The sequence below is a fragment of the Podarcis filfolensis genome (genome assembly GCF_964270895.1).
Source record: "Podarcis filfolensis genome assembly, chromosome: 6".
Taxonomy (NCBI): Eukaryota; Metazoa; Chordata; class Lepidosauria; order Squamata; family Lacertidae; genus Podarcis; species Podarcis filfolensis.
In genome coordinates, this window is record NC_139609.1 from 11,853,360 (window position 1) to 11,866,977 (window position 13,618).

General features: G+C 42.9%; 2 protein-coding genes across 4 annotated transcripts in view; one reads left to right on the forward strand and one right to left on the reverse strand.

The window, feature by feature from the left end:
• Positions 1 to 6,859, forward strand: part of PRG4 (proteoglycan 4) — a 40,942-nt gene extending 34,083 nt beyond the window's left edge. For both annotated transcript variants that reach the window (XM_083620081.1, XM_083620082.1), the window contains 4 exons: positions 2,108 to 2,264; positions 4,696 to 4,908; positions 5,576 to 5,701; positions 6,726 to 6,859. In XM_083620081.1, coding sequence (XP_083476207.1) covers positions 2,108 to 2,264; positions 4,696 to 4,908; positions 5,576 to 5,701; positions 6,726 to 6,829 — 600 coding nt within the window. In that variant the 3' untranslated portion in view covers positions 6,830 to 6,859. The remainder of the gene's footprint in view (positions 1 to 2,107; positions 2,265 to 4,695; positions 4,909 to 5,575; positions 5,702 to 6,725) is intronic.
• A 4-nt stretch (positions 6,860 to 6,863) lies between these two features.
• The window catches only part of TPR (translocated promoter region, nuclear basket protein), a 61,230-nt gene continuing 54,475 nt past the window's right edge, over positions 6,864 to 13,618 (reverse strand). For both annotated transcript variants that reach the window (XM_083620080.1, XM_083620079.1), the window contains exons 47-50: positions 11,303 to 11,459; positions 9,117 to 9,235; positions 8,125 to 8,214; positions 6,864 to 7,089 (exon numbers count right to left, since the gene is read on the reverse strand). In XM_083620080.1, coding sequence (XP_083476206.1) covers positions 7,040 to 7,089; positions 8,125 to 8,214; positions 9,117 to 9,235; positions 11,303 to 11,459 — 416 coding nt within the window. In that variant the 3' untranslated portion in view covers positions 6,864 to 7,039. The remainder of the gene's footprint in view (positions 7,090 to 8,124; positions 8,215 to 9,116; positions 9,236 to 11,302; positions 11,460 to 13,618) is intronic.

Consider the following 13,618-nt stretch of genomic DNA (forward strand, 5'->3'; position numbering starts at 1 on the left):
AATTAACTGTGTTCCAGATCATATTTTCCCACACTGTCTTCTGCTTCTTTCTTATGTTCTCAATATATGTTGCCAGCATTTTTTTGCTTTTAAAAAGGACACACCTAAAACTGAAGTCTTGCAAGTAAGCCAAGCCTGGCAGTAACTTCAGTAGGTCAAATTCTGACAGCCAAATCTCGCCTGTTTTATTGAAAATGACCATTTTTTTGGTTTTTTAGAAAAGTTAAGCTAATTCCTTCCATCTAACCACATATATGCCAGTGACCATTGGCACGGTATATCTAAAGATACATTTGTTCATTCTGAAGTAAAGTGTTGGCACAGGTTTTCACTAATTTTTTTTTTTGGCTAAATCTCAGGAAAATCAACATGACTGCAAATAGGCCCTGCCCTAGCATTAGACAGATGGGGGCTTAATTTGCAAATGGGTAATTGGCAAAAGGCTACATTTTATTTACTGAATTTCCCCCAGAGAGGATAAATTTGGATTAAACGGGAGATGGGGAAATACTAACTGGTATTTTGATGCCAATATGTGGATGCTGCAACAAACAACAACACAAAAAACACACATAGATGAGGAGGACCCGTCCCCAATAGACACACAGTCCTCCCCAAAACAAAATGGCGGCCACCTCCAAAAGAACGGGAAAAAGGATATAAAGTGATTCAAAAACAGAAAAGTTTATTTTATTTGCTGTTGTTAAGAAAAAAAATGTTTGAAAAAGTTCCTTCTTTTCCAGACACTCTTAAGTCTTCACTGTTATTACTTTATGTCTATTGCTGGTGTGTTGCTGTAGATCAGGGGTCAGCAACCTTTTTCAGCAGGGGGCCGGTCCACTGTCCCTCGGACCTCGTGGGGGGCCAGACTATTTTTTGGGGGGGGGAATGAATGAATTCCTATGCCCCACAAATAAGCCAGAGATGCATTTTAAATAAAAGCACACATTCTACTCATGTAAAAACATGCTGATTCCTGGACCGTCCACAGGCCAGATTTAGAAGGCGATTGGGACGGATCCGGCCCCCGGACCTTAGTTTGCCTACCCATGCTGTAGATTAAAGTGAGAAAATAAAGATAAAACCAATCCAGGAATAATTTTGAATTACTACAGCTAGTGGCCATTCATATGCATAGTCCCAAAGAAAAATAAATACTTAATGCTGGCTGGCTAGTTTTGTTTGTTTAACTAGCTTTGTACTAAGCTCTCCCTCCAAATACAAGATGGGTGACACCTGGCTTGAGAGCACTACATGTGAAAAGGATCTAGGAGTCTTGGTTGACCACAAACTTGACATGAGCCAACAGTGTGACGCGGCAGCTAAAAAAGTCAATGCAATTCTGGGCTGCATCAATAGGAGTATAGCATCTAGATCAAGGGAAGTAATAGTGCCACTGTATTCTGCTCTGGTCAGACCTCACCTGGAGTACTGTGTCCAGTTCTGGGCACCACAGTTCAAGAAGGACACTGACAAACTGGAACGTGTCCAGAGGAGGGCAACCAAAATGGTCAAAGGCCTGGAAACGATGCCTTATGAGGAACGGCTAAGGGAGCTGGGCATGTTTAGCCTGGAGAAGAGGAGGTTAAGGGGTGATATGATAGCCATGTTCAAATATATAAAAGGATGTCACATAGAGGAGGGAGAAAGGTTGTTTTCTGCTGCTCCAGAGAAGCGGACATGGAGCAATGGTTCCAAACTACAAGAAAGAAGATTCCCCTAAACATTAGGAAGAACTTCCTGACAGTAAGAGCTGTTCGACAGTGGAATTTGCTGCCAAGGAGTGTGGTGGAGTCTCCTTCTTTGGAGGTCTTTAAGCAGAGGCTTGACAACCATATGTCAGGAGTGCTCTGATGGTGTTTCCTGCTTGGCAGGGGGTTGGACTCGATGGCCCTTGTGGTCTCTTCCAACTCTATGATTCTATGATTCCCCAAACAACTTGGGAATAATTCCTATTGAGGAAAAGGTGGTGATAATAAGGATTGCCTCTAAAATGGCCCCCTCCCACCACCACCACAGCAGCAACATATGTCCACATTAAAGGCACGATAGCCCAATGAAGTCTATATTTAATGTTTGACATAACTTCAGCCATTTTAATTTTCAGGATTCTCAGTACTGGCGCTTCACCAATGATAAAATGGATTCTGGCTATCCCAAGGCAATTGTAAAAGGATTTGGAGGACTGAACGGAAAAATTACAGGTGCTCTCTCTGTGGCTAAACACAAGAACAGGCCAGAAACGGTTTATTTCTTTAAAAAAGGTAAGATTTATATTTAGGGTGCCTGTGAGATACATCGGAAACACCGGATAGAATCCAATATGCAAGGCCAATGAGAGCCTGGGATATTTTTTTTAGAAAGGTAAAGGACCCCTGATTGTTAGGTCCAGTCGCGGATGACTCTGGGGTTGCGGCGCTCATCTCGCTTTATTAGCCGAGGGAGCCGGCGTACAGCTTCCGGGTCATGTGGCCAGCATGACTAAGCCGCTTCTGGCGAACCAGAGCAGCGCACGGAAACGCCGTTTGCCTTCCCATCGGAGCGGTACCTATTTATCTTACTTGCACTTTGACATGCTTTCAAACTGCTAGGTTGGCAGGAGCAGGGACCGAGCAATGGAAGCTCATCCCGTCGCGGGGATTCAAACCGCTGACCTTCTGATCGGCAAGCCCAAGAGGCTCAGTGGCTTAGACCACAGCGCCACCCACATCCCTTGGATATTCTTGGTTAAAAATAATACCAATTTCGAACATTCATCACAAAACTAAATTATTTATCAGATATACAGTACAGTGCATTGTGTGGTCTTGGATCGATGGCTGGTATTGCAGCTGGCACTGAAACAAAGACATTTTTTCTCAATTACATCTATATAAATTTACAAGAGAAATAAGAGTTTTGAAAGGGGAGGCAAAAGCATATTGTTTTTAAAATTATGCATGCACATATCACAAAGGTTGCCACCTTGGAAGAAATATTCTGTAGATGGAGACATTCTTCTAAGATGGAGAATATTACTGGACTTGTAAATACTTGTATTAAAAAGGTAGCTTTAAAACTATCTGCTGCCTAGTTGATAAGGGACACTTTAATTGATCAAAAGCTTTAAAATATTTTGGTTGGTATACTATAACATTATACACATTGTAAACCCATTGAAATTAATGGACCCAAGTTAATTGTGTTTATTATTTTCAAAGGATCTGCTCTGTGTAGGACTAACATGCAATTTTATATTTTATATATTAAACATTGCTAATCTGTAAAAACTGAAACAAAATGTAAACTTTTTTTGGCAAAGGGTGTTTAAGGAGGTAACAGAAATCACTGGGTTAAAGCTGACCAAAAGTCCAGAAGTAGCATTATTATCAGTTTATGATGGGGTGGAAGATTCACAGGCTATGAAGAACTTGCTCACAGATTTATTGACAGCTGCACTAATGATGATAGCCAGGAAGGGGAAGGGGCAAGCAAAATATAAAATGGAAAAATGGTATAAAGAGGTGTGGGATATAGCTATTAATGTAAGTTAACATGTGCCATTAAGGTAATACGGGGAACATGGAGGAGCAATGATTTTGAGGAAATATGGAGGGTGTTTGTAGAATTTGTACTGTTAAAACTGAAAGGGGTCAAACCATCACAAGAGGTGTTGAAATTTTGGGAGGCTGGATAATGGTCTCAGTGGTGGGGTGCACATTTTTATTCTTATTTATCTATAATTATTACTTTTGTCAAAATAATTATTTTTTGAAAAAAGAATGTACAAAATGTAAATAAATGTATAAAATATAAATAAAAGAATGGGGGGGGGGGAGACAAAAAAAGGCCTTAACATCTGATTAACTAAACTGCAATCCTAGTTCAGGAGTTAAAAAATGAATATACCGCATTTTTCCGTCAATAAGACGTCCCCTATTTTGTGGGACTCTGATTTAAGAAAATGGGGGGAGATGTATCCATGTATAAGACACCCCCAATTTCTGACACAATTTTTTAGGAAAGAAACCTAGTCTTATATACGGAAAAATACTGTACTGAGTTTTGGACATGTCAGTTGTGACGTCAGTGCAGACTGTAGAACTGGACATGTCAATTTATTCATTATTTTATACTAACATCACGATTGATCTGATGTTCTGAATCAGAATCATAGAGTTGTAAGGGATCCCAAGGGCCAGTGAGTTCCTGACAGGTGGCCATCTGACCTCTACTTAGGTAAAGGTAAAGGGACCCCTGACCATTAGGTCTAGTAGTGACTGACTCTGGGGTTACGGCGCTCATCTTGCTTTACTGGCCGAGGGAGGCGGCGTACAGCTTCCGGGTCATGTGGCCAGCATGACTAAGCCGCTTCTGGCGAACCAGAGCAGCGCACGGAAACACCGTTTACCTTCCCGCTGGAGCGGTATCTATTTATCTACTTGCAGTTTGACGGGCTTTCAAACTGCTAGGTTGGCATGAGACCTCTACTTAGAAACCCCCAATAAAGGAGAATCTGCCTTCTTGAAGGGAGTCTTTCCCACTGGGGAAAAGATTTTACCACCACTTCTTTCCAGGGTGCTGGGAATTGTAGTTTTGTGGGGTCCAGGGCTAGGCCTTCCTAGCTGGGGATCTGAACCTGTAACAGTGTGGTGGGTATCGTTTCTTGCGTTGTGCCTTCAAATACTTTCATTGATACAATCATATCTGATTTAGGCGGCAACCTCCAGCAATATACCTACAAACAAGGAGGAACGAAGAAATGCACCAAAAAGAAAGTGGTGACTGTGAACTATCCGGCTTACAAACCAAAAGCTGTGATCAGGAAAAGGCGGAGGCGCTTTGAACGTTCAGTAAGACCGGCTCAAATTCTCCGGACCGTCAGAGTCCAGCATCGCCCAGTTGTTCAGTTCAGGCACCAGCCAACTGGTATGTTCACCGTCTTGTACTGTTAATAGTCTACAATCAAGCAGTGGGGATGTTTAAATCATGTAGAATTAAAAATGAAGCGGTCTGTGTTCATGATTGCAGTATAGCTGTTTCAAACACTATATAGCAGGCATAGGCAAACTCAGCCCTCCAGATGTTTTTGGCCTACAACTCCCATGATCCCTAGCTAGCAGGACCAGTGTGGTCAGGGATGATGGGAATTGTAGTCCCAAAACATCTGGAGGCCAGAGTTTGCCTATGCCTGCTATATAGCAGGGACGTCCAACTCCCAAGAGACTGTGATGTGCTCCCAGGAAAAAAATATGGCAGTGATCTACCCATCATTGAGCTTTTTCTAGGGGGAAATGTCAGAGTTGTGGAGCTCACCAAAACAAAAGCCGATCAGCGCTAACTCTGTCTTCCGGTTTAGCGATCCTGCGCGACTGAAGGAAAGAACGAGGGTGCGGGGACGGAAATCAGCTAGAGATCGACTGGTTGGACATCCCTGCTATATAGGATGGATTTCCCCCACCTACGCTATTTTTTGGAATATTTATATATATAAAAGCAACCTATCCCTTTGTTTCATGTGTCACAGGCCCAATGGTTATAACACTTCAGTGATTTGATATCCTCTCTTTCCTAATGTTTCCATTTGCTTTTGCAGGAGTCTTGCAGCCAGAGGTCAAAGTTGCCTCATATTGGAGAGGATTCCCAAAAGAAGTGAATTCTGTTATATCAGTTCCAAATGATCAGAAGCCAGATGGTTATGATTACTATGCTTTTTCTAAAGGTATGTTGAAGCTAAAACATCACTACTGCTGCCGCCAAGACGGGAAAATATCTATGGCTAGTTTTTAAAAATTAATTTTGTACTCCAGTTCAGTTCAATAACGAAACGGACATATACTACTTGTCTTTTCCCCTCTTAATTTTTACAAGGGATCCCCTCAAAACACAGGTCATCTCTGTGTTCTGTGGTTTGGTTATCTTCTGTAAAAATCATAAAGATCCAGGATTTGTGCATCTTGGACCAATGTTTCTAAGGGTGCTAGCAATTGCTGCATCCGTTATTTTTTACTGTGCTGTCTGTTACCGTAAATTTCACGTTGTGTCCTTTTGATAATTTGGTGTAAAATCATGAAAACTCAAGAGGACTTGGATCTGAGTTTTACACAGACCTCTTGGAAAAATGAAGGGCATTTGTGCTGAGTGCACATTTTTTCTCAGGGGTGCAGAGGTGGTGCCCACGATGTACAGTTGAAATTCCAAATGTGCCCACAGACTCAAAAGGTTTGGTGGCACTTGATTTAAGGCTACAGTACTAACCAACAGGTCTGAGGAAATGTGCATTTGCAATAGAATCTGTCCTCCACTTCAGGACAGTGGATAGTAAAGGTAAAGGGACCCCTGACCATTAGGTCCAGTCGTGACCGACTCTAGGGTTGCGGCGCTCATCTCGCTTTATTGGCCGAGGGAGCCGGCGTACAGCTTCCGGGTCATGTGGCCAGCATGACTAAGCCGCTTCTGGCAAACCAGAGCAGCGCATGGAAACGCCATTTACCTTCCCGCCGGAGCGGTACCTATGTATCTACTTGCACTTTGACGTGCTTTTAAACTGCTAGGTTGGCAGGAGCAGGGACCGAGCTCACCCTGTTGCGGGGATTCGAACCGCCGACCTTCTGATCAGCAAGTCCTAGGCTCTGTGGTTTAACCCACAGCGCCACCCAGTGGATAGTAGGGATTCACATTTAAGTCAAGATTTCCTGCTTGTGGGACTTGGATGAGACTTTTATCTTTATTTCCCCTCCTTACAGATCAATACTACAGCGTGGATGTGGGCAGCAGAATAGCAAGACCAGTCACACTACAGACTGGGCAGACTGTGTCCGGAGCCTGGTACAAGTGTCCTTTAGAGTGATTTGGAGCCTCCAAGAGCTGAAACAGAGACACCATTGCGTTTGACAATTTCCTCTAGTTTTTATTAATAAAAGACATAATGAAATATCCATACATCGATCCAAATTGAAAACAAACAAAAAACCTGCTTCAAGCTTGCCAGCCATTACACAAATGCAAGTAAGAGCAAGACTAGACAGACAGTATACACTGTTTTAATTTCTACTGAGCTTTAATTAATATTGCCTCTGTTCAGGCCTCCTCTGCCACCAGGAGTTACACCTGCAAAGGGAAAGGAAGAGTATTAATATATACTTTTGTTTCAATTAACTGCTATTAGCTATTAACTACGTTAATATCAGTTTTAAAGGATTCTTTCGAAGCCTGCCCGCCACAAGTCTTTTGGGAGAGTAATGTGGGGGTACGGAATGGCATCCCTGTAGCCAGAAGGAATAAGCATTCCATACATAATCTAGTATTTACACCTATTTTAACCAATTCAGAAACAGAAAGCTGTGCCGGAAATACTTTCTAGTTCCTTGAAATCGTTATGACAACTAGATTTACTCCTGCCTAATGGTTATGGAAACAGTTCACTCTGGACTGACTGGCAGATTGATACTAACAATTAATTACTTGGAATTAGTACACTGCCTCTGACAAGATCTTTAATTCTTTTTTATTTCTTTAGTATGAGCATTCAGATTCTCATTTCTTTTTGAGATCTAAGTTCTACTGAGGAGTTTCTTGTATTTATTTGTTGCTAGCTACTGCCACTCACATCCCTTTATAACGGCGGTTCTCAAACTTGAATCTCTGGGCCACACTTTCAGAATAAAAATTTGCTCTTGCCACACCTAATTTTTAATTGATAAGCAATACATTGAAAAACACAACTAGGATCATCCTCAGTATCACTTGATGCTCTTGCTCTCATTTTGAAGATATCTATCCAGATTCTGCAAATAAATAATAATGCTTTTGATACAACACTACACTGAAAAGTTTAAATGTTTCTTTGATTGTCCTTAAATCTTCCTGCCATACTTGCCATCGCCAGACCCTTTGAGAACCACTGCTTTATAAGAATGCTACATTGCACCAGATCAACTTTAAATTATGCTATTTTCCTTTTAAGTCAATCAAGTACCTTAGCTGATATATATATTGTAAAGTCTCTGGGGTGAATAATCCTCATTATTCAACGTCTATAAGCCCCCTTGCATGTTTTGGTGGCTGCAATATTATGCAATACATACACTTATTTGCAATCCTATAGAGTTTAACACATCTGTGCAAGAGATGAAGGAACCCTACCCCTCTGTCTGTTAAACTGACGGCCAGTTCTTAATGTTGTTGGCTGAAGTCTAACTCGCCGGAAAGGCTTCGGATGATTACTGCTTGTGTCTGAAAAGGGAAACAGAAAACAAGAAATGTAAGGCCATGGCTGTCATCTGACTTTGTCATGCAAGTTAAGTGTAATCATGGCTGATTTTCAATATGCAAGCTGTTAACTTCAGTTTTATACTTCAAATCTGCGAGGGCAAATAAAATATCTAACTGGAAAAAGTAAAAAATTGGCTCTCAACCTTCTACATGCTGCTAGCTAGCTAATGGCTAGCAGCGACCGTTTTATGTGCATCCAACTGACGTCCACATGCTCATCACTGTGGACCTGGAAGTGGCCCCCAAACGGGGTGTAACAGGGGTGCAAATGGGGGTTTGGCTGTACTCCAGTATTAATCAACAACACACACAGGTACCTGTGTTCAGGATCTTTACTGAAAGTAATAGAAAGCAAAAGACTCCTGGTGTTGCTTAAAATTATAAGCACATTGCTTGGTCAGAAGGATGGAGAATTACTGGTCAAAGGTTTGAGGACCTAGGCTGTTCTACACTGATATTTAGACCTTTTAACCTGAAATACTTATCTGGATCTCCTTTCTATCACTTAGAAAGATCAGATGAATGTCCTCCTTCCACATACTGAACAGACCATGGTTTCTCCTCCATGGATGCAGACAAAATAGTAACAAGGAAATTAATGAAGATCAAACAGAAAAGAACCAAACTTGGGAGGTTAAACTATCCTAATCTGGCAGCCCTCTATCAGTGAAAGGTCAACAGTACTTTATCCAGACTAGGGTTTCACAAACAAGTCTCCACCTGTTTTCGGACTACTATTTCCATTATCTCTGACCACTGACCCTGCTAGCTAGGGATGATGGGAGCTGTAGTCCCAAAACAGCTGGAGACCCAAGTTTTTGAGAAACCCTGATCCACTGAGATTTGATGGAACCGAACCCTACCTGCAGATGAACTAGAAGGAGGATCTTGACTTGTAGATGGGAGATCTGACTCATCAGGAGCTTGAGATGACTCTTCTTCCTGCTGGCTGTCTATTTCTAGACCAACCTCTGAAGTAATTCTAAAAGAAAATGGGAGACGCACAATGAATTTGCTAGTCAAAACCTCAAGATGGCACAGGAAATTGTGCAGCAGAGTTCCCCATCTCCAAACTTCTTTCCACAGTTAAGGGTTTCGACATGACCAAGAACAGACGTGAACCCCCTTTCTAGCTCTTTTATTTAATCTGAAAGCGCATCATGCTTAAATCCTCGTGCTCACTAACTAGCAATGGTACAAGGTGACAAAGATTCAGTGATGAAATCTCTAGAAATTCAGTATCTATGTACTAGGAAATACCAGGGGTGTTTATGTGAAGGGAGAATTTGTGAGACACCATTTGAACAGAGGTTCACTATGAGGGATTCACTGATAAGGATCCTGGCATTAAGAACTGAGCCTCCTGCTACCTGTGTAACCTCAGCTTTCCATTTTCATAGCCAAATGCCGAGTTCTGTGTCTTGTGCACACTAGAGTCTTACAAAATGTGTGGCGTTCCAGCTTACAGTGGGGTGAATGAAGGTTTCAGTGTGTGAGGTTGGAATCACAGCAACGTTCAAAGGTCTGCTCTTGGGTATATTCTGTTACTGGTTTTCTGCAGTTACTGTATTTTTCGCACCATAGGGTGCACTGGACCATAGGGCACACCCAGTTTTTAGACGGGGAAATCAATAAAAAAAATCTCCCCCCCAACAGCCCCAAAGAGCAGCGTACAGGCTGCACACAACCTCTCCCTGCCGGGTGGGTTGCGCGCGGCTATGTCACAAGCCAAGGCAGCCAGCGGGATGGATCCCGCTGGCTGCTTTGGCTTCCTCTTTAGCCCCGCGCAATCCCTCCCTGCCGGGAGAGGCTGCGTGGAGCTAAAGAAGCCAGAACTCCGTGCAGCCTCTCCCTGCCGGAAGCATTCGCTCCATAGGACGCACACACATTTCCCCTCAATTTTTGGAGGGGAAAAACTGCGTCCAATGGAGCAAAAAATACAGTACATTTGTTCCTCCAACTATTTTGCTGGTGTTCATGATACTGAAGGTGTTCAAGGTTAATTGCACCCAATAAAAATCTAGCACAGTGTCATTCCAAAAAAATATTTACGGTATATTAGCAAGAGCTGCTGCTTCCAAAGAAAAACTCTATCTAACGCATCTGTGCCTGAAAGCTTGGCAGGGGGATTATTGAGCTCATCTATCAACAACAGCACTGAAGACCACACATTATTGATGAAAAAAGCAGTGCACTGCTGCCAAGTATTAGCAATACCCAAAGAAACATGATATTTGGTGGGCGTTTTTTTTTTTAAAAAGTTTCTGACTGCTTACTATTGCTGCCAAATAGTTTCTTGCACTTCTCAATTTGAGCCGCCTATACATTTTAACATCTCTAATGCCAAACGATACCCAAATCAAACAAGACCAGTTTGACTGCCATTTTTGACTGCATTTTTGAGAATCACGCCATGAGGTAATGTAATACAGATGGAAGCAATTATCTCTATTGCCCTGGCAACTCCATTTAAGGACTGCAGCCTGAAAGCAGTTCAAATGTGAAGTTAAAACCTCCCCCTGCAAACGAGGGAACAGAAATACCAGTTCATCATACAAAGTCACAATGCTGAACATTCATATAGTACAGTGGAACCTTGGTTCTCAAATGCCTTGAGTACTCTAACATTTTGGCTCCTGAATGCCGCAAACCCGGAAGTGTTCCAGTTTTTGAACCTTTTTTGGAAGCCAAACGTCCGATGCAAATATTGTTTATGGGGCGCCTGCGCCAATCGGAAGCCGCACCTTGGTTTTCAAACATTTCGGAAGTTAAATGGACTTCCGGAACGGATTACATAAGACAACCAAGGTTCCACTGTAGTTCAAAAAGCTTTACTTACATGATTTCTGTTACCCTTACAACAGCCAGTGAGGATTTAAAGCTAGCCTCCTAGGTCGTAGTTTGACTTAATTTAGAGGTTTGCATTTAGGGCAAAAAATATTGAATGTATTTTTTAAAAGATTGATGCGGAGAAAGGCATTTCAATTAAGATTACATTCAAGCCAGACGCAACGTGCAGAATCGTCTTAACTAAATTGGTTAAGCTTACCCTTCTGACTCTGCCTCTACAAAAACTTCATCGCCATCATCACCTGTACCAGATTCTGAAGTGGTCGATAAGTTACCAGTGGATGTTGTAACCATTGGGACAGACTGGGAAGCATGTTCAGAAGCATCAGCAGCGGAGCTTTCAGTAAACACAGACACTTGAAACAAAGATTAGAGAATCAACTAGAACCATCGAACACTTGGATGATACGTTGCCCACCCCCCAAAATTCTGAACACAGAAAATAACACATTTGCTTTGGAATGAATTGAACCTCAAGTGGGATACACATATTTTCGTAATTTTTTAAAATTACATGTTGTATTTCACAACTAGCACACTTCACGTTAGTACGGAAACTACAACTAATCCAGAATGCGGCAGCTAGACTGGTGACTGGGGGCGGCCGCCGAGACCATATAACACCGGTCTTGAAAGACCTACATTGGCTCCCAGTACGTTTCCGAGCACAATTCAAAGTGCTGGTGTTGACCTTTAAAGCCCTAAATGGCCTCGGCCCAGTATACCTGAAGGAGCGTCTCCACCCCCATCGTTCTGCCCAGATGCTGAGGTCCAGCGCCGAGGGCCTTCTGGCGGTTCCCTCATTGCGAGAAGCAAAGCTACAGGGAACCAGGCAGAGGGCCTTCTTGGTAGTGGCGCCTGCCCTGTGGAACGCCCTCCCACCAGATGTCAAAGCGATAAATAACTACCTGACATTCAGAAGACATCTTAAGGCAGCCCTGTTCAGGGAAGTTTTTAATCTGTGATATTTTAGTGTATTTTTGGTTTCTATGGAAGCCGCCCAGAGTGGCTGGGAAAACCCAGCCAGATGGGCGGGGTACAAATAATAAATTATTATTATTATTATTATTACAGGCCTGGCTGTAAAGCCTGCCATAGCCTGATCTGTTAGGTCACAGTATTATATGGCTGGTGGGCTGTGTTTGGGTTTGGGAGTCTCGTGTTCCATGCAGGTATGGGTTTGTAGAACTTTATGTGTGTGTGGCAGGTGTGGGGAGGCAGTTTTGGATTGTGGAATAATGTATAGAAACATGATTTGAGAGAAATATATTGGGAAGTGGGGAGACACCAAAGTCCCAGAGAAGACTGGAGCCTTTGATCCCTAGAAACCTTTCATGCTTTCCTTCCATCTAAGCATGTGGCCATAGGCTCCAAGAACATTCTGAGACTGTTCTGTGACCGCACATTTGGATTTTTCTTCTTTTTGATTTTTTTAAAAGACTACCCTGGTGGTGAGGGTGTGGCAAGGATCTTTTTTGTTCAAGACAGTTTTTACATATACAGTGGTGCCTTGGGTTACATATGCTTCAGGTTACAGACTCCGCTAACCCAGAAATAGTACCTCGGGTTAAGAACTTTGCTTCAGGATGAGAACAGAAATTGTGCTCCGGCGGCGCGGTAGCAGCAGGAGGCCCCATTAGCTAAAGTGGTGCTTCAGGTTAAGAACAGTTTCAGGTTAAGAACGGACCTCCGGAACAAATTAAGTACTTAACCTGAGATACCACTGTATTATTATTACTACGGTATCACACTTTGTAGACAAGATTGTTACACAAGTGTCCCCCCACTTAGGTGTGGAGCTGGGAAAGGTTTTCGTAATTTAATTCAACCCTGGAAATGGCAGGAGAGCGCTAGAGAGTCCTTGTGGTTCACAAGGAGACCCTACCTGGGGCTCGAAGGGGACATCAGTGAGGACAGAGGAAGCTCTGGTGAGACCAGAGGGGCAAGCGGGCCCTCGTTTATGCTACTCTGCCTCACCAGGGTTCCCTCCACATCCAGACCATTTGACAGAGATGCCACAACCAATCTATGTGTGTCCAACTGGCGTGTGACAGCACGTGCCGAACCGGGAAGTGACTTTAAACATGGCAAAAACAGTCCTAAAAGAGCCCAGAAAGGGCAAAAAACAGCGCCTAGCAATCCCATGAGCCTTTGCAAGTGCAATCCCAGGAGCCCTTGTATTGACCGTTGAGGCCTGTGGAGAATTGGGAGTTTTGAAAAAGGAGGTTGAGATAAAGAGCAATTGTGATGGAGTGGGACATCTGGTAAGTGCTGCTGGTTTTTAAAGGGTTTCCAGAGGTTTAGAGGGTATTTGCAGGCTTGCCCAATGCTGTTTTCAAAAATGCACGATTTCACTTAACTGTGCGGTGCCTCGGAAAGTAACCCACACATAAACTGGGAGTTGTCTGCATTTAACATCGGGCATAGCTACATGACACCCTCCATATGTACAAATCCCATCACCCCTGATCATTGGGCTGTGCTAGCTGGGGCTAGCATTAAAAGCTGGAATCCA